This window comes from Ranitomeya imitator, chromosome 2 (assembly GCF_032444005.1).
Source record: "Ranitomeya imitator isolate aRanImi1 chromosome 2, aRanImi1.pri, whole genome shotgun sequence".
Classification (NCBI taxonomy): Eukaryota; Metazoa; Chordata; class Amphibia; order Anura; family Dendrobatidae; genus Ranitomeya; species Ranitomeya imitator.
Genome location: NC_091283.1, coordinates 64,947,163 through 64,967,952, shown reverse-complemented (window position 1 = coordinate 64,967,952; position 20,790 = coordinate 64,947,163). Strand labels below are relative to the sequence as shown.

General features: G+C 50.1%; 1 protein-coding gene across 1 annotated transcript; it reads right to left on the bottom strand.

Annotated features, from left to right (window-relative positions):
• Positions 1-342: 342 nt before the first annotated feature.
• LOC138661915 (transcription initiation factor TFIID subunit 9-like) lies at positions 343-12,014 on the bottom strand. The gene is made up of 7 exons (XM_069746895.1): positions 11,895-12,014; positions 8,768-8,849; positions 8,477-8,613; positions 8,268-8,402; positions 7,457-7,538; positions 5,498-5,611; positions 343-692 (listed from the first exon to the last, which is right to left on the bottom strand). The coding sequence occupies exons 1-7, from the start codon at positions 12,009-12,011 to the stop codon at positions 526-528; spliced, it is 834 nt and encodes a 277-aa protein (XP_069602996.1). The 5' UTR covers positions 12,012-12,014; the 3' UTR covers positions 343-525.
• Between the last annotated feature and the right edge of the window lie 8,776 nt (positions 12,015-20,790).

Sequence of the window (20,790 nt, the reverse complement as noted above, 5' to 3'; positions counted from 1 at the left end):
TAGTCAGTGATGGTCTGGTAAGTCATATCCCTGCAGGGGCGCATAAACCTTTAGGTTCTAACTAATGGTAACACTGACTGCTGTTGGCTATCCACATGGAAACCTTCACTTTGATATTCAGGGTGACTTGGAATCCAGCCCATAGTCGCTTGATGATTTTGATTTCAATAGACCACTCATTCATCATTTTAAGTGTTCAGTTCAGATCATCTAATATTTCATTAGACTTATCTCTTTTCATAATTACCTCTTTTGTCACGTATAAATAAATAAATAAAATCCAAGTTAATATATTTTGGATGTGTAATGTCATCATCACTTGTCCATAATTGGATACACTCATTTAAATTAAAATTTTTATTTTTTACTGCCTTTAGATAAAATGTTATGTTGTCATTATTTTTGCTCTAGTTTAAAAAAAAAAAAAAAAAAGTCCATAATCTTTTTTTATGTAAAAAGAAAAAAAAAAAATGTCTTCTTCCCCTTTGGGGCATACAGCGCACTGGTAATTTACAAAGATCATGTCTACATGGCATCATAGTCCTCCTCATCTTCATGTTTTCGCTTCAGTGGATTGGATTCCGTTGCCGTATTCTGTGCCGACACCATGTTGGTTGTAATGAGGATATTTTTGGAGCCGATCAATGAAGGGTTAATCAGGACATTTTGAACTGATGGGGTTGTAGGAGTTGCTGTAGGAGAACAAAAAAACAGGATTTTTGGTTGCTTACCGTAAAATCTGTTTCTTGAAGCCTCCATTGGGGGACACAGGAACCATGGGTGTATGCTGCTGCCACTAGGAGGCTGACACTATGCAAATAAAAAAGTTAGCTCCTCCTCTGCAGTGTACACCCCACCGACTGGCATTATACTCTTCAGTTAGTGAGAAAGCAGTAGGAGAAAGAACAAGGTTGAAAAACCATAATCACAAACTTGAGAACTGTAAACGTGAGAACAGTCAGAGAACATATAACAAAAACATTGGGAGGGAGCTGTGTCCCCCAATGGAGGCTTCAAGAAACAGATTTTACGGTAAGCAACCAAAAATCCTGTTTTCTTTATCGCCTCTCATTGGGGGACACAGGAACCATGGGACGTCCCAAAGCAGTCCCAAGGGCGGGAAAAACAGACTTCCATCAGGTCAGAGGACTCACCACTGCCGCCTGCAGGATCCTTCTGCCTAGGCTGGCGTCCGCCGATGCGTAGGTATGGACCTTGTAAAATTTGGCGAACGTGTGGATGGAAGACCAAGTTGCCGCTTTGCACAGCTGTAGGGCGGAAGCCCTGTGGTGCACCGCCCAGGAGGCGCCGACTGCCCGGGTAGAGTGAGCCTTAATCCCAGGAGGGGGCACTCTGTTCTTGACCCGGTAAGCCTCCAAAATTGCCATTCTGATCCATCAAGCAATAGTCGCTTTAGAAGCCGGCTAGCCTCTGCGCGTGCCATCAGGAATGACGAAAAAGGAATCCGTCTTCCGGAAAGTGGACGTTCTGTCCAGATAGATCCTCACAGCCCTGACAAGGTCCAGCTTGTTCAACGATCGCTCCAGAGGATGAGTCGGAGCTGGACAAAAGGAAGGTAGAACGATGTCCTCGTTGAGGTGGAAGGTGGAAACCACCTTAGGAAGAAAAGAAGGTGGGGGCCGGAAGACCACCTTGTCCTGGTGAATGACCAAAAACGGAGGACAGCAAGACAGGGCCGCCAGCTCGGAAACGCGGCGAATGGACGTGATGGCCACAAGAAAGGCTACCTTCCATGATAAAACTGATAGAGGAATCTCCCTAAGAGGTTCAAAGGGAGAAACCTTCAGAACGTCCAGTACCAGGTTTAGGTCCCATGCCTCCACAGGGGCCCTGTACGGCGGGACGGCGTGGGCTACCCCCTGAAAGAAGGTCTTAACCTGTGGCCGAGAGGCCAAGGTCTTCTGAAAGAGGATGGAAAGCGCAGAGACCTGACCCTTCAGGGAACTAAGAGCCAGGCCCGAATCCAGTCCTGCCTGAAGGAAGGCCAAAAGAGAAGGCAGGGAAAAAACCATAGGCGGAACGCGGTTGGACTCGCACCAACGGAAGTAGGCCTTCCAGGTGCGGTAGTAGATCCTGGAAGACGAAGGCTTCCGAGCCTGAATCATGGTGTGAATCACCCGGTCCGAAAGGCCGGACGCTCTTAGAACCGCGGTCTCAACAGCCACGCCGTTAAACTGAGCGACCGAGAATTCGGCTGGCAGATCGGACCCTGGGACAGCAGATCGGGCCTGTCTGGAAGGCGCCAGGGAGCGTCCGCGAGAAGGTTGACGAGTTCCGCGAACCAAGCTCTCCTGGGCCAATCCGGGGCGATCAGGATGACCGGCACCCCTTCCGCTTTGATCTTCTTCAACAGTTTGGGAAGTAATGGAAGGGGTGGGAACAGGTAGGGCAGCTCGAACTGTGACCAAGGAATGGCCAGAGCATCGACGCCCACTGCGAGAGGATCGCGGGACCTGGAGACGAACTGCGGAACCTTCCTGTTGACTCGGGACGCCGTGAGATCCACATCCGGAGTTCCCCATCGAAGACAAATCTGATGGAAGACCTCCGGATGCAAGGACCATTCCCCTGCCGCGAGGCCCTCGCGGCTGAGGAAGTCGGCGGCCCAGTTTTCCACGCCGGGGATATGCACCGCGGATATCACCGGAACCGTTGCCTCTGCCCAAAGGAGGATCTTGGATACCTCGGCAAGGGCCAAGGAGCTCCGAGTCCCCCCCTGATGGTTGACATATGCCACAGCCGTGGCGTTGTCCGTCTGGATCCGGACTGGAAGGCCCCTGAGGATCCTTTCCCAGTGGCGGAGGGACAGAAAGATGGCCCGAATTTCGAGGACGTTGATCGGCAGAGATGATTCCTGCGGCGACCAACGGCCCTGAACCGTCAGGTGGCGAAAAACCGCACCCCAGCCGATCAGGCTGGCGTCCGTTGTCACCACCTGCCAGTGAACCGGAAGGAAGGACCTGCCCTGGGAGATGAGAGGTGACGTCAGCCACCAGTTGAGAGACCGCCTGACCCGAAAGGAGAGTTTGATCGGTCGATCCAGGGAGAAGACCGACCTGTCCCACTGAGACAGAATGGCTTGCTGAAGGGGTCGCGAATGGAATTGGGCGAAGGGAATCGCTTCCAATGTAGCTACCATCCTCCCCAGAACCTTCATGGCCGAACGGAGGCAGGGAGGTCGAGGACCCTGGAGCAAGCGTATGTCCCGACAAAGAGTGGATCTCTTGTCTTTGGGAAGGAAGACTCTGCTCTGACGAGTGTCGAAAAGCATGCCCAGAAGGATGATGCGCTGAGAAGGAATAAGGCAGGACTTCTTCCGGTTTACCAGCCACCCGAAACGGGCTAAAGTGTCGAGAACAATGGACAGGCTTTCGTGGGCCTGAGCGAAGGATGGAGCCTTGATGCGGATGTCGTCGAGATATGGAAATAGGACCAAGCCTCTGACTCTCAAGATGGCCATCAGCGCCGCCATGATCTTCGTGAACACTCTTGGCGCGGTTGCGAGACCGAACGGCAGGGCGACAAACTGAAAATGATCTCGTTGCACTGCGAAGCGCAGGAAACGGTGATGTCCCGGAAATATCGGGACATGGAGGTAGGCGTCCTGGATATCTATTGAGCATAGAAACTCCTGAGCCTCCATGGAAGCAATTACTGAACGAAGGGATTCCATCCTGAAGTGTCTCAGGCGAACTCTCCTGTTCAGCAATTTGAGGTCCAGAATGGGGCGAACTTTGCCGTCTTTTTTCGGTACCACAAAAAGATTCGAGTAGAAACCCGTGAAGCGTTCTTTTTCTGGGACGGGAACGATTACCCCGGATTTGAGCAGAGAAGCGATGGCTGAGAAGAAACCCGGAACTAGAGCGGGGTCTCTTGGAGGACGGGATTGGAAGAAACGATCCCGAGGTCGGGAAGCGAACTCTATTTTGTATCCCGAGGATACAACTTCCCTGACCCATGCATCCTCTACTGCGGAAATCCAGACGTCCCTGAAAAGGAGAAGACGGCCGCCCAATCTGGGAGTTGGGCTGGAGTCTTGCCGAGAGTCATGCCGAGGTGGATCTTCCAGTCCTGGGCCTGGAGGATCTACCCTGGGAGAAACGAGGATGCCAGGACGGAGTGGGCATAAAGGACACCGCCTTCTTCTCTTGACGTGCCTGTGGCCTCTGTTGCTGCTGGGAAAAGGAGTTTGACGCAGCGAAGCGACGAAAAGGCCGAAAAGAACGAAACTGTCGTCTAGGAGGAGATCCTCCCCAGGAAGAAGGGAATCCCGAGGCCCCCCAAATACTCACCTAACATCCCACGCCGTCTACTAACCTTAAAAACGTGGAAGATATTAGACGTCCTTGGAGCTGATGGACGTCCTCGTCTCCTCCGACCGACAGGCTCTGGAAGGCGAGTGGGTGGGGGACGGAGCCAGGACCGGACTTCTGAGCACGCTTGTGTGCTAGGATCTTGGTCCTGGATAGGGATCTATGAGGATACGGGGTGGCAGTAAACGCCGTACTCATAGTCCGCTTTGTGGGACTACAGGTGTGACTGTTCACCCTGTATCCCTTCCGAAAAACCTGAAAAAGAAACGACGCACATTGAGGTAGATAAGGGTCTAATGAAAGACCCGTGTCCACCTCCTACTGACACTAAGCTAAACTGAAGAGTTTAATGCCAGTCGGTGGGGTGTACACTGCAGAGGAGGAGCTAACTTTTTTATTTGCATAGTGTCAGCCTCCTAGTGGCAGCAGCATACACCCATGGTTCCTGTGTCCCCCAATGAGAGGCGATAAAGAAAAATGTGATCATAAGTCAATAGCAGTCACAATGTTAATTTTTTTGAAAGCTATGCTTTAAAGTTGCAGGCCCTTTAATTATAAGCAGATAAGTGGGGTCCGGAAACCCCCACCAAGTGATCAAAACGCCTCTTGGAAGTGCAGCGGTCCTGCCTGAGCACAAGCCTAAGACTTTCTATTGAATGCGTATTCTGCTCTTTACATGAGGTCGGGCAAGAACTGTGCGCCTCTAAGTGGTATTTTAACCAATCGGTGGGGGTCTCAACACCATGCATGTTTTAAAATCTGTGCACCCACTGATTATTTGCAGCATATTTCTCATCAGCAAAAACCAGATCGTTAGAGTATGTTCACATATTGCATTTTTTGCTATGGAAAAACGTACGTGTCTTTTTTTTATGCAGCAAAAATGTCTGCAGCAAATATTTAAATTGTGCACATTAACCTTAGCAGGAAAAACACTGCATAAAATATATTTCTTTATACTGGGCACACAGGAGCGGGTCTCAGACAAGCTGCCCAATAATCAGGCAGCATGAATGGAATCAGCTGCCAGGTTCCCTTTACACCGCACGTGATCACTGGATAGATGGAGAAAAGTCATGGAGGATTTTATTTGACACTTTAAGAAAATAGTTTAAAAAAAAAAAAGTGTATTTATAAAACTGAAACACCAAATATATACTGACCTGTTTTAATTGCGGTCTGAGAAGTTGGAATCTGTACTGTAAATCTTTGGCCGGCGAGAGCCACTTGAGTGCTGCCAACCTTAGAAACAGACACGGTCTGAGCTGCTGGTGTCCCTGAGGGTAAAAGAAGAACAAAAAAAAATATAATAAATAATACAGATTGGCAATAAATTGCAAAAAAAATGAGATTTGGCGTGTCAGCCATGCAGATCTGCCTGGAGCAATTACAATCACTGCTCGCAGCACAGAGCGGAGGCGGTAAGGCTACGTTCACATTAGCGTTGCGCGCCGCTGCATCGGCGACGCAACGCACGACGCACAAAAAAACGCGCGCAAACGCACGCAAAAACGCTGCGTTTTGCGACGCGTGCGTCGTTTTTTGACGAAAATCGGACGCACGAAAAATGCAACACGTGTCGGAAAACGCAACAAAAAAAACGCACGCGTCCCCCATGTTAAACATAGGGGCGCGTCGCCGCTGCGTCGCCGACGCAACAGAAACGCACATTAGCGGAACGCTAATGTGAACGTAGCCTAAGCACACCCCGCTGCTGACCGACAGCAGGCGCAGCAGTGTAGATGGTTTCTCAGCCTGTAGTTTTGATAAGGATACTCCAAAATAAAATACTAGATCCCGATTCATCAACTCTGAGTTGCGGAAAAATGTTGCAACCTTCTGTGTTTTCATGCCAGTTTTGCCCAACTCCTCCAGAATTGGTAGAGCTCGGACAGGAAAGAGATGTGATGCCACAGCTCATCCAATACATGACAAGCGGCGATGACACTTTGAAGTAAGATTCGTGGCACGGCACCTTCCGTTTGTCAAACGGGCCAGATTCATTTAGAGGTGTGAACTGTTAATGAATTAGGAGACATTGATTCCACCTTGCCTTCTCATCAAGACACAAAATGAAAAATCGCTGGTATTGATAACTCAGAGCCATAGATTAAAGGGAACCTGTCACCCCCAAAACTGAAGATGAGCTAAGCCCACCGGCATCAGGGGCTTATCTACAGCATTCTGTAAAGCTGTAGATAAGCCCCCGATGTATCCTAAAAGATGAGAAAAAGAGGTTAGATTATACTCACCCAGAGGTGGTCCGGTCCAATGGGCATCGCAGTCCGGTCCGGGGCCTCCCATCTTCATAGGATGACGTCCTATTCTGGTCTTCACGCTGCGGCTCCGATGCAGGCGTACTTTGTCTGCCCTGTTGAGGGCAGAGCAAAGTACTGCAGTGCGCAGGCGCCGGGAAAGGTCAGAGAGGCCTGGTACCTGCGCACTGCAGTACTTTGCTCTGCTCTCAACAGGGCAGAGAACGTACGCCTGCACCGGAGCCGCAGCGTGAAGACAAGAAGAGGACGTCATGCTATGAAGATGGGAGGCCCCGGACCAGACCGCCCCTGGGTGAGTATAATCTAACTTCTTTTTCTCATCTTTTAGGATACATCGGGGCTTATCTACAGCATTACAGAATGCTGTAGATAAGCCCCTGATGCTGGTGGGCTTAGCTCATCTTCGATTTTGGGGCGACAGGATCCCTTTAATCCTCTTCAGCTACTGATTTCTTTTCCAGACCCCCTACTTGACTCACTATTGTAACCCTTACAGATCATAATGCTAGAAACAGGATCTCTTAGAATACAAAACCTTAAGGCACATAGGAAAAATGCAGCGGATTTACCACTGTCCGTTCACTTGCGGAAAGTCGGTCTATTTTTGGATTGGATTCTTTTTTGTTGGCAAAATGCATGAGGTTCTAAGAAATCCGCAAAATATATCTATAGAGTACACTGACAGGCGCTATGGATCAGTTCAGGTGGCGGCATCCTGGCATGATCTTTGCAATGACATCCAGAGTGGAATTTAATTATAGCAGGTCGGCAGTCAAAACGCTCTGTAACATGGCCACAGAGTAACAACAAAGGGGATCCTGACGTACTGACTGCTGCAATGCTTACCTATCGTAGGCGTACTGGGTCTGCTGGATACAGCCCCCACACTTAACCTGGGGACGGTGATTCTGCTGCCTGATGATGGAATCTATAACAGGAAAGAAAATGCAGGAGACATTAAACATCCACATACATGGATGCCTCAGATGGATGCGTGTGCAAGTTATTTCCATAGGGAGAAGCACTTGGTAGACATGGATGCCTTACAGGCTTTTATAAGAAACCACACTGGAGATTTACATCTAGTCCTAGGCTGCCTTAGAAGTGACGCCAGCCACGGGGGATCATACTGCCGGGGCCAACGATCTTGGCAGGTAGCAGGCCACGTCTTTTCATAGCATGCTACTAGTAATAAATCAGGGTGCCAACTATCTATGATGTAGTTTTATGTCACGGCGTAAGAAGGGGGTAAAGGGCCATCTCATTGTTGTAGCCGGTTTACAGACACTTGCCTAATATGCTGCTCACTGACAGCGGTAATAACGTACTGCATGCAATCACCTGCTCCATCGGGAAAATAAAATGTATATCTTTCCGACAGCAGTTGTTTCAGGGTACTCTAATACACCAAAAATAACCAACGCTCCCCATGGTTTTACTGAACCATAAATCTGCAGCACAAGCTTGGGGAGACCGTGACTACAGATAGAAGGCAGCCATCTCTGTTAGACAGTTCCTCTATGGTCAGACAAGTCTCCCTATAAATAACACCAGCAGGATATAATAAAGGGTTAAATCCATCAGACAGGGGATAGTTTACTGATCAGTGATATCGAGAACAGGGCTGCTCTACCAATTAATCTTCCTATGTCCTCACCTTTTTCTGTATGGTCTTTAGCCTGTAGTTTGGTGCAGTCAGGCAGTATCGATCCGGGGGCAGCCGGGGTCCCGCATACGGTTTGATTAATGGTAGAGGTGTCTGGTTCTTTTGCCTTGAAATATCTAATAAAAACTAAATAAATAAATTGAAAATGTAGCTAAATAAATATCACATTACCATATACTCCAGCTAATCCCACTACTCACGTCTCTAGGAGGAGGAGAGGTGAACGACTGGTCTGTTCTGCACTGGATTGCCAGCCTGACATCGTCGGCATCGATGTTATTCTTCTTGGCGTGACTGGAATAAATCTTGGCATCCTCCAGAATTGTTGTCACATATCCTAAATAAAAGCGGGATTGATAGACGAGTAGGTGCAATAATAAAGGCAGCATTGTTATAATTAACATGAGAGTCCGTGGATGGCCACAGAGCGGCAAATCTAAGATGTATCCATCAGAAAACCCTTATATCCCTGTCTGCGGAGACTCACTTACTGTATGTGAACTCCAGCATCTGGTTAATGACCCTCGGCTCGTACTCTGCGATCCCCATGTCCTTCAGAATCTGGGCCATCACCTGAGCGCAGAACATTGAGAGAAGAGGTCACATCATTGGATAATACTTAGAAGAAGAATATTACAAGCTTATGTATCAGCAAAACTGCAGATGGTTACTAACTAAAAGGGAGTGTCGGCAAAAAACGACTGTCCAAACCAAGCACAGGCGCTCGTGCACCCCTAACGTGGTGGGGCAGCTCCGTGCAGATTCCCACCTCTCTCTGCCCCTGGGCGTCTGGCTCCCGTCTATCAAAAATATAAAAACGGTGGAGGTAGATGAGAAAACAAGTAATCAGGAAAGTCATACTGAGAGGACCGGTGCTTGGTTTGAACAGTCATTTTGCTCCGAGAGACACCTTTTAAACCAGACACTGATACATATATTTTACTAATGTGTTCTTAAATACTGATTGTAGATTTTACATGATATATTCAGTATATGAAAGCGGGAGCATCATCCGGTCAGCAGCACTCAGAGACTCACTTTACTGCAGACACGTAGGCGGCAAGAGACAGGAGAGGACTTGTGGGCATGCTCTGTGATCTGTGCAGAGGCTGTTCTTCTGGGGGAGGAGGAGATGAGCTGTGACAACACCTGTGATCCTGGTGTTATTGGGATAGCTGCCATATAATGATGTGTACAGGATAGAAATGCTGTGCTGGATGGGTGGCCCCCCGCTGCAGAGTATGGGTGGCCCCCAGCTGCAGAGTATGGGTGGCCCCCCCGCTGCAGAGTATGGGTGCCCCCCCCGCTGCAGAGTATGGGTGGCCCCCCCGCTGCAGAGTATGGGTGCCCCCCCCGCTGCAGAGTATGGGTGCCCCCCCCGCTGCAGAGTATGGGTGGCCCCCCCGCTGCAGAGTATGGGTGGCCCCCCCGCTGCAGAGTATGGGTGGCCCCCCCCCCCGCTGCAGAGTATGGGTGGCCCCCCCCCCCCGCTGCAGAGTATGGGTGGCCCCCCCGCTGCAGAGTATGGGTGGCCCCCCCGCTGCAGAGTATGGGTGGCCCCCCCGCTGCAGAGTATGGGTGGCCCCCCCGCTGCAGAGTATGGGTGGCCCCCGCTGCAGAGTATGGGTGACCCCCCGCTGCAGAGTATGGGTGACCCCCGCTGCAGAGTATGGGGGGCCCCCCGCTGCAGAGTATGGGTGACCCCCCGCTGCAGAGTATGGGTGACCCCCGCTGCAGAGTATGGGGGGCCCCCGCTGCAGAGTATGGGTGGCCCCCCGCTGCAGAGTATGGGTGGCCCCCGCTGCAGAGTATGGGGGGCCCCCCCGCTGCAGAGTATGGGGGGCCCCCCGCTGCAGAGTATGGGGGGCCCCCGCTGCAGAGTATGGGTGACCCCCGCTGCAGAGTATGGGTGGCCCCCCGCTGCAGAGTATGGGTGCCCCCCCCGCTGCAGAGTATGGGTGCCCCCCCCGCTGCAGAATATGGGTGCCCCCCCCCCCCCGCTGCAGAGTATAGGTGGCCCCCCCGCTGCAGAGTATGGGTGGCCCCCGCTGCAGAGTATGGGTGGCCCCCGCTGCAGAGTATGGGTGACCCCCGCTGCAGAGTATGGGTGGCCCCCCGCTGCAGAGTATGGGTGGCCCCCCGCTGCAGAGTATGGGTGGCCCCCGCTGCAGAGTATGGGTGGCCCCCCCGCTGCAGAGTATGGGTGGCCCCCCCGCTGCAGAGTATGGGTGGCCCCCCCCGCTGCAGAGTATGGGTGGCCCCCCCGCTGCAGAGTATGGGTGGCCCCCCCCGCTGCAGAGTATGGGTGGCCCCCCCCGCTGCAGAGTATGGGTGGCCCCCCCGCTGCAGAGTATGGGTGGCCCCCCCGCTGCAGAGTATGGGTGGCCCCCGCTGCAGAGTATGGGTGGCCCCCGCTGCAGAGTATGGGTGGCCCCCCCGCTGCAGAGTATGGGTGGCCCCCCCGCTGCAGAGTATGGGTGGCCCCCGCTGCAGAGTATGGGTGGCCCCCCCGCTGCAGAGTATGGGTGGCCCCCCCGCTGCAGAGTATGGGTGGCCCCCCCGCTGCAGAGTATGGGTGGCCCCCCCGCTGCAGAGTATGGGTGGCCCCCCCGCTGCAGAGTATGGGTGGCCCCCGCTGCAGAGTATGGGTGGCCCCCGCTGCAGAGTATGGGTGGCCCCCCCGCTGCAGAGTATGGGTGGCCCCCCCGCTGCAGAGTATGGGTGGCCCCCCCGCTGCAGAGTATGGGTGGCCCCCCCGCTGCAGAGTATGGGTGGCCCCCCCGCTGCAGAGTATGGGTGGCCCCCCCGCTGCAGAGTATGGGTGGCCCCCCCGCTGCAGAGTATGGGTGGCCCCCGCTGCAGAGTATGGGTGGCCCCCCCGCTGCAGAGTATGGGTGGCCCCCCCGCTGCAGAGTATGGGTGGCCCCCCCGCTGCAGAGTATGGGTGGCCCCCCCGCTGCAGAGTATGGGTGGCCCCCCCGCTGCAGAGTATGGGTGGCCCCCCCGCTGCAGAGTATGGGTGGCCCCACCGCTGCAGAGTATGGGTGGCCCCCCCGCTGCAGAGTATGGGTGGCCCCACCGCTGCAGAGTATGGGTGGCCCCACCGCTGCAGAGTATGGGTGGCCCCCCCGCTGCAGAGTATGGGAAGACCCCTGAGAGCAGGCTCACAGCTGGGCCATCTCGTGGCACCACAGTGTCTCAGGGCATGCTGGGAGGTTCACACAAGAGACCACCATTGCCATTCTCCGTTACCATGGAGACCGATTAGGGTCTAATAGGGGGCGACCCCTCTGATCTGCAAGGTCCACATTACATTTACACAGACTGGACAATAAATCTAATTATGGCAGGTGGGTGACTGGTAAAGTGGGGGCAGTGGAGGCTGTGATCCAGGTCTGTGGCATGTAATGCACACTCTGCTCCGGTCCAACACGAGATCTGTCTGCAGTGGAGCAGCCCTTTAAGGCAATAACTTCTGGGAATGAAGGAGTTAACTGCCCGCGCTGCAGGTATAACGTACGAGGTGATGGTTATCAAACAAATCCCCCCCACACGGAGACTCGTCCTCCTCCCAGAGCACCGCCCTGAGCGTTGTGTCCCCTCCGCAGCCCCCTGTACCTGAGCATCCTTGGGCGCACTCTTCGGAGACGCCATCTTCGCCTGCTCCATAGCGTCTAACATTGGATCTGACAAACTTCCGGCAAACGCGACGAAGAAACACAGCAGGCGGTGCATGGTTCAACTTCCGTCCGTACAAAAGCGCCATGTTTGTAGAGGAAGCGTGGCACTTCCTGTGTGGAGCAGAGCGCCACCTGCTGGTGGCCCTGAGATGTGTACATGGTACTACAGCCGCTGTGTCTCCAGGACACAGTGCAGACCTGTATTGGGGCCGGGGAGGACGGTTCTTATCTGTGCTAGATGGCATGAGAGCACGGGCATGGGGGAATCCAGGGGCAGCCATGTCATAGGGGCATAAGGGGCCACTACCGCCTCCAAATCAGCGAGCAGCTTCGCTCCTAGACTTTTACTGCAGTTTGGTGGAATTTTTTAAACAATTCAGTACCTATTCTTCGTAAATACAGGAGTTTCTTGCTGGGGCTTTGTCATTTTTGCTCACAATAATTTTTCGCTCGATAGTAATTTCTACAGGGGCAAGATGTGAGTATGGGGGGTAAAATTTCTCCTTCCTTAGCAAATATAGCGGTCTGGGAGGAAAAGTACGTGTCCAGTGACATTAATCCATTTCGGGACCCTAGTCTATGGTGTGGCCGCTGTGGTGACGACTTGCTGTTCATACGGAAAGGCACACCGGAGGATGGAGCACAGGTTGTGAGATAAATCAATTATTTTTTTTCTAATTCATTTTTTCCTATTTTTTTGTAAAAAAAAAAATATTAATAATTACAATATTTGGACATCATATTTGGAGGTATATGTTGCAGTGTAAATTGTCCTTACAAGTAAATGAGGTCATAATATAAATGTTGCACATTTTCCTTGCAGATTTCCAGTGGGACCTTCTACAGTGGATTATAAAACCATCAGAAAAGAAGATATATATATATATATATTTATTTTTTACTGTAAGTTTTTATTGAAAATGTAAAAATTAAACAAAATGAGTATACATCAAGTCAGTGTTCCCCAAGTCCGGTCCTCAAGAGCCACGAACAGGTCAGGTTTTTAGTATTTCCTTAGCATTGCACAGGTGATAATTGCATCACCTGCACAGGCAATAATTCCATCACCTGTGCAATACTAAGGAAACATGACCTGAAAACATGACCTGTTGGTTGGCTCTTGAGGACCGAACTTGGGGAACACTGCATCAAGATATAACGATGTAAAGAAGTAAAAACATGGAGAGAAGAGCGGTAGGTGTATTGCATGGGAGTGAAATGAGGGGTAAGTAGCCTGAGGGGGAGGTCAAGTCTATCTTTTGGATGAAAATGTATTGAGGGGAGTCAGGAGTGGTGGAAGCCTGCAGACATAGTGGTGGTGAGGCGAAGGAGATGGGCTTGATATCTTCTAACCAGGGTAGCTAGATGTTTTCACATTTTGTGCTCTTCATCTGTAAGTATAGCTGATAGCTTCTGACTGATCCTGTACCAAGAGATTCACATTTTGACTTCTGAGAAGTTCTGAGACGTCTATTCCAGTTTTTTTTTTTCAAGCTGAGGCTTTAGTTTGGCCGCCAGGAATGTAAAAGAGATCATCTCTTTTACATTCCTGGCGGCCAAACTAAAGCCTCAGCTTGAAAAAAAAAAACTGGAATAGACGTCTCAGAACATCATGGTGTGAGAGTGCTTGGGGATGTTATGGACACATTTATTGACCAATGCCTCCCAGGGTTCTTTCTTTAGGTTATGATTTGTGACCAATAAAATGAGAAAATATTCCCTGATCCAAAGCCCGAGTGCTTTGGGGCAGAGCCACCATAAGTGGTACATGCCACCAATGGATTGGCAACCACTGAAGCACTGGAGTGAATAGTTAGGAACAGTGTCAGCAATTCTGGTTCTGGTCAGGTACCATCACATCATAACTTTATAGTTTGTTTCTAACATCAGATTGTTAAGTACGATATCCTGCTCTTGGTAGAGGACCATTTATTCTGTGATAACCCCATCTGCGCAAAGGGAGAGATTTGAACAAATCTCAACATGCAAAGTAATTTGAACACTGATGAAGCAATTGACTGGTGGGTGGCCAAGACTGCCAGTTCCGATAACAGAAAAGAGCGACTTTAGTGCAAATTGCTAGGGAAGATAATGCTGCCATTGTTATAGAGGTGTCAGAGCACACAGAGCATCACGTCTTGCTGCCATACACAGCTGCATGCCTGTCAGAGTGCCATTCTGACCACTGCCCAATGCCAAAAGTGCCTATGATAGGTATGCAAGGGTGGCACCCCAGGATTTCGGGTACCATAGTAGTGTGTTGTGAATTCTGTGGCTGAGTTCACTTCTGTGGTCACAAGTGGTATTGCAGTCTCTGGGCTTCCTCCCTCAGGTGTTTTGGTGAGCTCGTTGGCTGCCTTGCTATTTAGCTCCACCTGAGTCTGTCTTCCTTGCTCCTTGTCAATGTTCCAGTGTTGGATCTGAGCTTCTGCATCTTTCCTTGGGCCTGCTGCTCTGCTAGATAAGTGCTTCTAGTTTGTTTTCTGTTTTTTCTGTCCAGCTTGCTATTAACTTTTGCTGGAAGCTCTGAGAAGCAAAGGGGTGCACCGCCGTGCTGTTAGTTCGGCACGGTGGGTCTTTTTGCCCCTTTGCGTGGTTTTCGTTTTAGGGTTTTTTGTAGACTGCATAGTTCTCTTTGCTATCCTCGCTCTGTCTAGAATATCGGGCCTCACTTTGCTGAATCTATTTCATTCCTACGTTTGTCTTTTCATCTTGCTAACAGTCATTATATGTGGGGGGCTGCCTATTCCTTTGGGGTATTTCTCTGAGGTAAGTCAGGCTTGTATTTCTATCTTCAGGCTAGTCAGCTCCTCAGGCAGTGCCGAGTTGCATAGGTAGTGATAGGCGCAATCCACTGCTGCTTATAGTTGTGTGAGGATAGATCAGGTACTGCAGTCTACAGAGATTCCACGTCTCAGAGCTCGTCCTATTGTTTTTGGTTATTGCCAGATCTCTGTATGTGCGCTGATTACTGCACGCTGTGTTGCCTGATTGCCAGCCATAACAGTACAAGGAGCCATACCAATGATTCCCAATAGAGGGAAAAAAGAAATCCTGACATCATTTTTTTTTCTTAGCTCTGTCTTCAGTCTTTTTTTTCCCCTAGACATTAGAGTGCTTCAGGACACAGCTGTGGACATGGATATTCAGGCTCTGTGCTCCTCAATGGATAATCTCGTTGTAAATGTACAAAAGATTCAAGATACTATTGATCAGAAATCGATGCTAGAACCAAGAATTCCGATTCCTGATTTGTTTTTTGGTGACAGAACTAAGTTCCTGAGCTTCAGAAATAATTGTAAGCTATTTTTGGCCTTGAAACCTCATTCTTCTGGTAATCCTATTCAACAGGTTTTGATTATTATTTCTTTTTTGCGCGGCGACCCACAGGACTGGGCGTTTTCTCTTGCGCCAGGAGATTCTGCATTGAGTAATGTTGATGCATTTTTCCAGGCGCTGGGATTGCTTTACGATGAGCCTAATTCAGTGGATCAGGCTGAGAAAAATCTGCTGGCTTTATGCCAGGGTCAGGATGATGTAGAAGTATATTGTCAGAAATTTAGGAAGTGGTCAGTACTCACTCTGTGGAATGAATCTGCACTAGCGGCTTTGTTCAGAAAGGGTCTCTCTGAAGCTCTTAAGGATGTAATGGTGGGATTTCCTATGCCTGCTGGTTTGAATGAGTCTATGTCCTTGGCCATTCAGATCGGTCGTCGCTTGCGCGAGCGTAAATCTGTGCACCATCTGGCGGTATTGTCTGAGAGTAAATTTGAGCCTATGCAGTGCGACAGGACTATGACTAAAGTAGAACGGCAAGAACACAGACGTCTGAACAGACTGTGTTTCTATTGTGGTGATTCTACTCATGCTATTTCTAATTGTCCTAAACGCACTAGGCGGTTCGATAGCTCTGCCGTTATTGGTACTGTACAGTCCAAATTCCTTTTGTCCATTACCTTAATGTGCTCTTTGTCATCGTATTCTGTCATGGCGTTTGTGGATTCAGGCGCTGCCCTGAATCTGATGGATTTGGATTATGCTAAACGTTGTGGATTTTTCTTGGAGCCTTTGCGGTGTCCTATTCCGTTGAGAGGAATTGATGCTACACCTTTGGCCAAGAATAAGCCTCAGTACTGGGCCCAGCTGACCATGTGCATGGCTCCTGCACATCAGGAAGTTATTCGCTTTCTGGTACTGCATAATTTGCATGATGTGGTCGTGTTGGGGTTGCCATGGCTGCAAACCCATAATCCAGTATTAGATTGGAACTCTATGTCGGTAACCAGCTGGGGTTGTCAGGGAGTACATGGTGATGTTCCATTTTTGTCTATTTCGTCATCCATTCCTTCTGACATCCCAGAGTTCTTGTCGGACTTTCAGGATGTATTTGAAGAGTCCAAGTCTGATGCCCTACCTCCGCATAGGAATTGTGATTGTGCTATCGATTTGATTCCTGGTAGTAAATTCCCTAAGGGTCGTTTATTTAATTTGTCCGTACCTGAACACACCGCTATGCGCAGTTATGTGAAGGAGTCCCTGGAGAAGGGACATATTCGCCCATCGTCGTCACCATTGGGAGCAGGGTTCTTTTTTGTAGCCAAGAAGGATGGTTCGCTAAGACCGTGTATTGATTACCGCCTTCTTAATAAGATCACTGTTAAGTTTCAGTATCCCTTGCCATTGATTTCTGACTTGTTTGCTCGGATTAAGGGGGCTAGTTGGTTTACTAAGATTGATCTTCGTGGTGCGTATAATCTGGTGAGAATCAGGCAGGGAGATGAATGGAAAACGGCATTTAATACGCCCGAGGGTCATTTTGAGTATCTGGTGATGCCGTTCGGACTTGCCAATGCTCCATCTGTTTTTCAGTCTTTTATGCATGACATTTCCGTGAGTATCTGGATAAATTCCTGATTGTTTACTTGGATGACATTTTGATCTTCTCGGATGATTGGGAGTCTCATGTGAAGCAAGTCAGAATGGTTTTCCAGGTACTGCGTGCTAATTCCTTGTTCGTGAAGGGATCAAAGTGTCTCTTCGGTGTGCAGAAAGTTTCATTTTTGGGGTTCATCTTTTCCCCTTCTACTATCGAGATGGATCCGGTTAAGGTTCAGGCCATCCAGGATTGGACTCAGCCGACATCTCTAAAAAGTCTGCAGAAATTCCTGGGCTTTGCTAATTTTTATCGTCGCTTCATCTGTAATTTTTCTAGCATTGCCAGACCATTGACCGATTTGACCAAGAAGGGTGCTGATTTGGTTAATTGGTCTTCTGCTGCCGTGGAAGCTTTTCAGGAGTTGAAGCGTCGTTTTTGCTGTGCCCCTGTGTTGTGTCAACCTGATGTTTCTCTTCCGTTCCAGGTCGAGGTTGATGCTTCTGAGATTGGTGCAGGGGCGGTTTTGTCACAGAGAGGTTCTGGTTGCTCAGTGTTCAAACCATGTGCTTTTTTTTCCAGGAAATTTTCTGCTGCTGAACGTAATTATGATGTGGGCAACCGAGAGTTGCTGGCCATGAAGTGGGCATTCGAGGAGTGGCGTCATTGGCTTGAGGGTGCTAAGCATCGCGTGGTGGTTTTGACTGATCATAAGAACCTTACTTATCTTGAGTCTGCCAAGCGCTTGAATCCTAGACAGGCCCGTTGGTCGTTGTTTTTTGCTCGTTTTGATTTTGTGATTTCATACCTTCCGGGCTCTAAAAATGTGAAGGCGGATGCTCTGTCTAGGAGTTTTGTGCCCGACTCTCCGGGGTTATCTGAGCCGGCGAGTATCCTCAAGGAAGGAGTCATTGTGTCTGCCATCTCCCCTGATTTGCGGAGAGTGTTGCAGAAATTTCAGGCTAATAAACCTGATCGTTGTCCGGCCGAGAAACTGTTCGTCCCTGATAGGTGGACTAGTAAAGTTATCTCTGAACTTCATTGTTCGGTGCTGGCCGGTCATCCAGGAATCTTTGGTACCAGGGAGTTGGTTGCTAGATCCTTCTGGTGGCCGTCTCTGTCACGGGATGTGCGTGCTTTTGTGCAGTCCTGTGGAATTTGTGCTAGGGCTAAGCCCTGCTGTTCACGTGCCAGTGGGTTGCTTTTGCCCTTGCCGGTCCCGAAGAGGCCTTGGACACATATTTCGATGGATTTCATTTCTGACCTTCCCGTTTCTCAAAAAATGTCGGTCATTTGGGTGGTCTGTGATCGCTTTTCTAAAATGGTCCATCTGGTGCCCTTGGTTAAATTGCCTTCCTCCTCTGATTTGGTGCCTTTGTTCTTCCAGCATGTGGTTCGTTTGCATGGCATTCCTGAGAATATTGTTTCTGACAGAGGTTCCCAGTTTGTCTCGAGGTTCTGGCGAGCCTTTTGTGGTAGGATGGGCATTGACCTATCTTTCTCCTCGGCCTTCCATCCTCAGACTAATGGCCAGACCGAACGAACCAATCAGACCTTGGAAACATATCTGAGATGTTTTGTTTCCGCTGACCAGGATGATTGGGTGTCATTTTTGCCGTTGGCTGAGTTCGCCCTTAATAATCGGGCCAGCTCGGCTACCTTGGTCTCTCCATTTTTCTGCAATTCTGGGTTCCATCCTCGTTTCTCTTCAGGACAGGTTGAGTCTTCGGACTGTCCTGGTGTGGATTCTGTGGTGGACAGGTTGCAGCAGATCTGGACTCAGGTAGTGGACAATTTGACCTTGTCCCAGGAGAAGGCTCAGCTTTTCGCTAATCGCAGACGCCGTGTGGGACCCCGACTTCGTGTTGGGGATCTGGTTTGGTTATCTTCTCGTCATATTCCTATGAAGGTTTCCTCTCCTAAATTTAAACCTCGTTTTATTGGTCCGTATAGGATTTCTGAGATTCTCAATCCGGTGTCTTTTCGTCTGACCCTCCCAGACTCCTTTTCCATACATAATGTATTCCATAGGTCGTTGTTGAGGAGATACGTGGCACCTATGGTTCCATCTGTGGAGCCTCCTGCCCCTGTTTTGGTGGAGGGGGAATTGGAGTATATTGTGGAGAAGATTTTGGATTCTCGTGTCTCTAGACGGAAACTCCAGTATCTGGTCAAATGGAAGGGTTATGCTCAGGAAGATAATTCCTGGGTTTTTGCCTCTGATGTCCATGCCCCAGATCTTGTTCGTGCCTTTCATATGGCTCATCCTGGTCGGCCTGGGGGTTCTGGTGAGGGTTCGGTGACCCCTCCTCAAGGGGGGGGGTACTGTTGTGAATTCTGTGGCTGAGTTCACTTCTGTGGTCACAAGTGGTATTGCAGTCTCTGGGCTTCCTCCCTCAGGTGTTTTGGTGAGCTCGTTGGCTGCCTTGCTATTTAGCTCCACCTGAGTCTGTCTTCCTTGCTCCTTGTCAATGTTCCAGTGTTGGATCTGAGCTTCTGCATCTTTCCTTGGGCCTGCTGCTCTGCTAGATAAGTGCTTCTAGTTTGTTTTCTGTTTTTTCTGTCCAGCTTGCTATTAACTTTTGCTGGAAGCTCTGAGAAGCAAAGGGGTGCACCGCCGTGCTGTTAGTTCGGCACGGTGGGTCTTTTTGCCCCTTTGCGTGGTTTTCGTTTTAGGGTTTTTTGTAGACTGCATAGTTCTCTTTGCTATCCTCGCTCTGTCTAGAATATCGGGCCTCACTTTGCTGAATCTATTTCATTCCTACGTTTGTCTTTTCATCTTGCTAACAGTCATTATATGTGGGGGGCTGCCTATTCCTTTGGGGTATTTCTCTGAGGTAAGTCAGGCTTGTATTTCTATCTTCAGGCTAGTCAGCTCCTCAGGCAGTGCCGAGTTGCATAGGTAGTTATAGGCGCAATCCACTGCTGCTTATAGTTGTGTGAGGATAGATCAGGTACTGCAGTCTACAGAGATTCCACGTCTCAGAGCTCGTCCTATTGTTTTTGGTTATTGCCAGATCTCTGTATGTGCGCTGATTACTGCACGCTGTGTTGCCTGATTGCCAGCCATAACAGTAGTGCTGCCTTCCTCTCGGGGAGGGTAGTGCTATGCCTGGAGACATGTGAGATTCCCTTTGGCAGGTTACCACTCACACAACACCTTCCAAATCCAGGCCAGGAGGGGGAGCTCAAAACCCTGTTTTAGGGCAGCTTCCCTGGATAAAGATCCTGGTTTGGAGGCGGAGTCAGTTTAGTCTGTACAGAGAGTCTGTGAGCGAGGACAGACAGGGACGGAGCACAGTGGAGATACAGGACTCTGGGAGGCTACGAGAAGGCCTCCACAGAGTCATTGCGCAGAAACCGGGTACCGGGAGCCCAAGGCATTTGTGAAACTATAAGACACAGAGCAGAACCAGAGGGCAGAGGATAGTCTCTGTGAAAAGACCCCAGTAAGCACGGCTCGAGCTGCCTACCATACAGGCACCTGTCTCAGGACAGGGGAACGAATTAGGACTTTGCTGGGAACACTTAGTGGCAGCAGGGACCTCAGTTACAGCAAGCACAGAGTGGAAGGCTTCTACCTGACCTGCCAAGGGGATTCCGCTTGACTCTGGACTTTCTGGACTCCTAATTCACCTGTTGCCGGTGCCCTGGACTGTGGCCTGTCACCCATAGTAAACCACGTAAAGACTTACAGCTTGTCTCCTCCACTTATTTACCGGCTATACCATCCACGCCCTACACCGTAGGACCCCTGGGGACCCCGCTTCACCTGTGAGAAGTGTAATATCTGTACTGCCGCAACATCCCCCAGGGGACCCCTTCAATGCAGCGTTGGTCCTACTACTGACCGAACTCCACAGGTGGTGTCACTACAAACTTTGAACATTTTCCCCTTTAAGGTTGAGGCCCAGGGCCATGATCAGGTCGCAGCCACCGTGACATCCCCCTTTCGAACGGA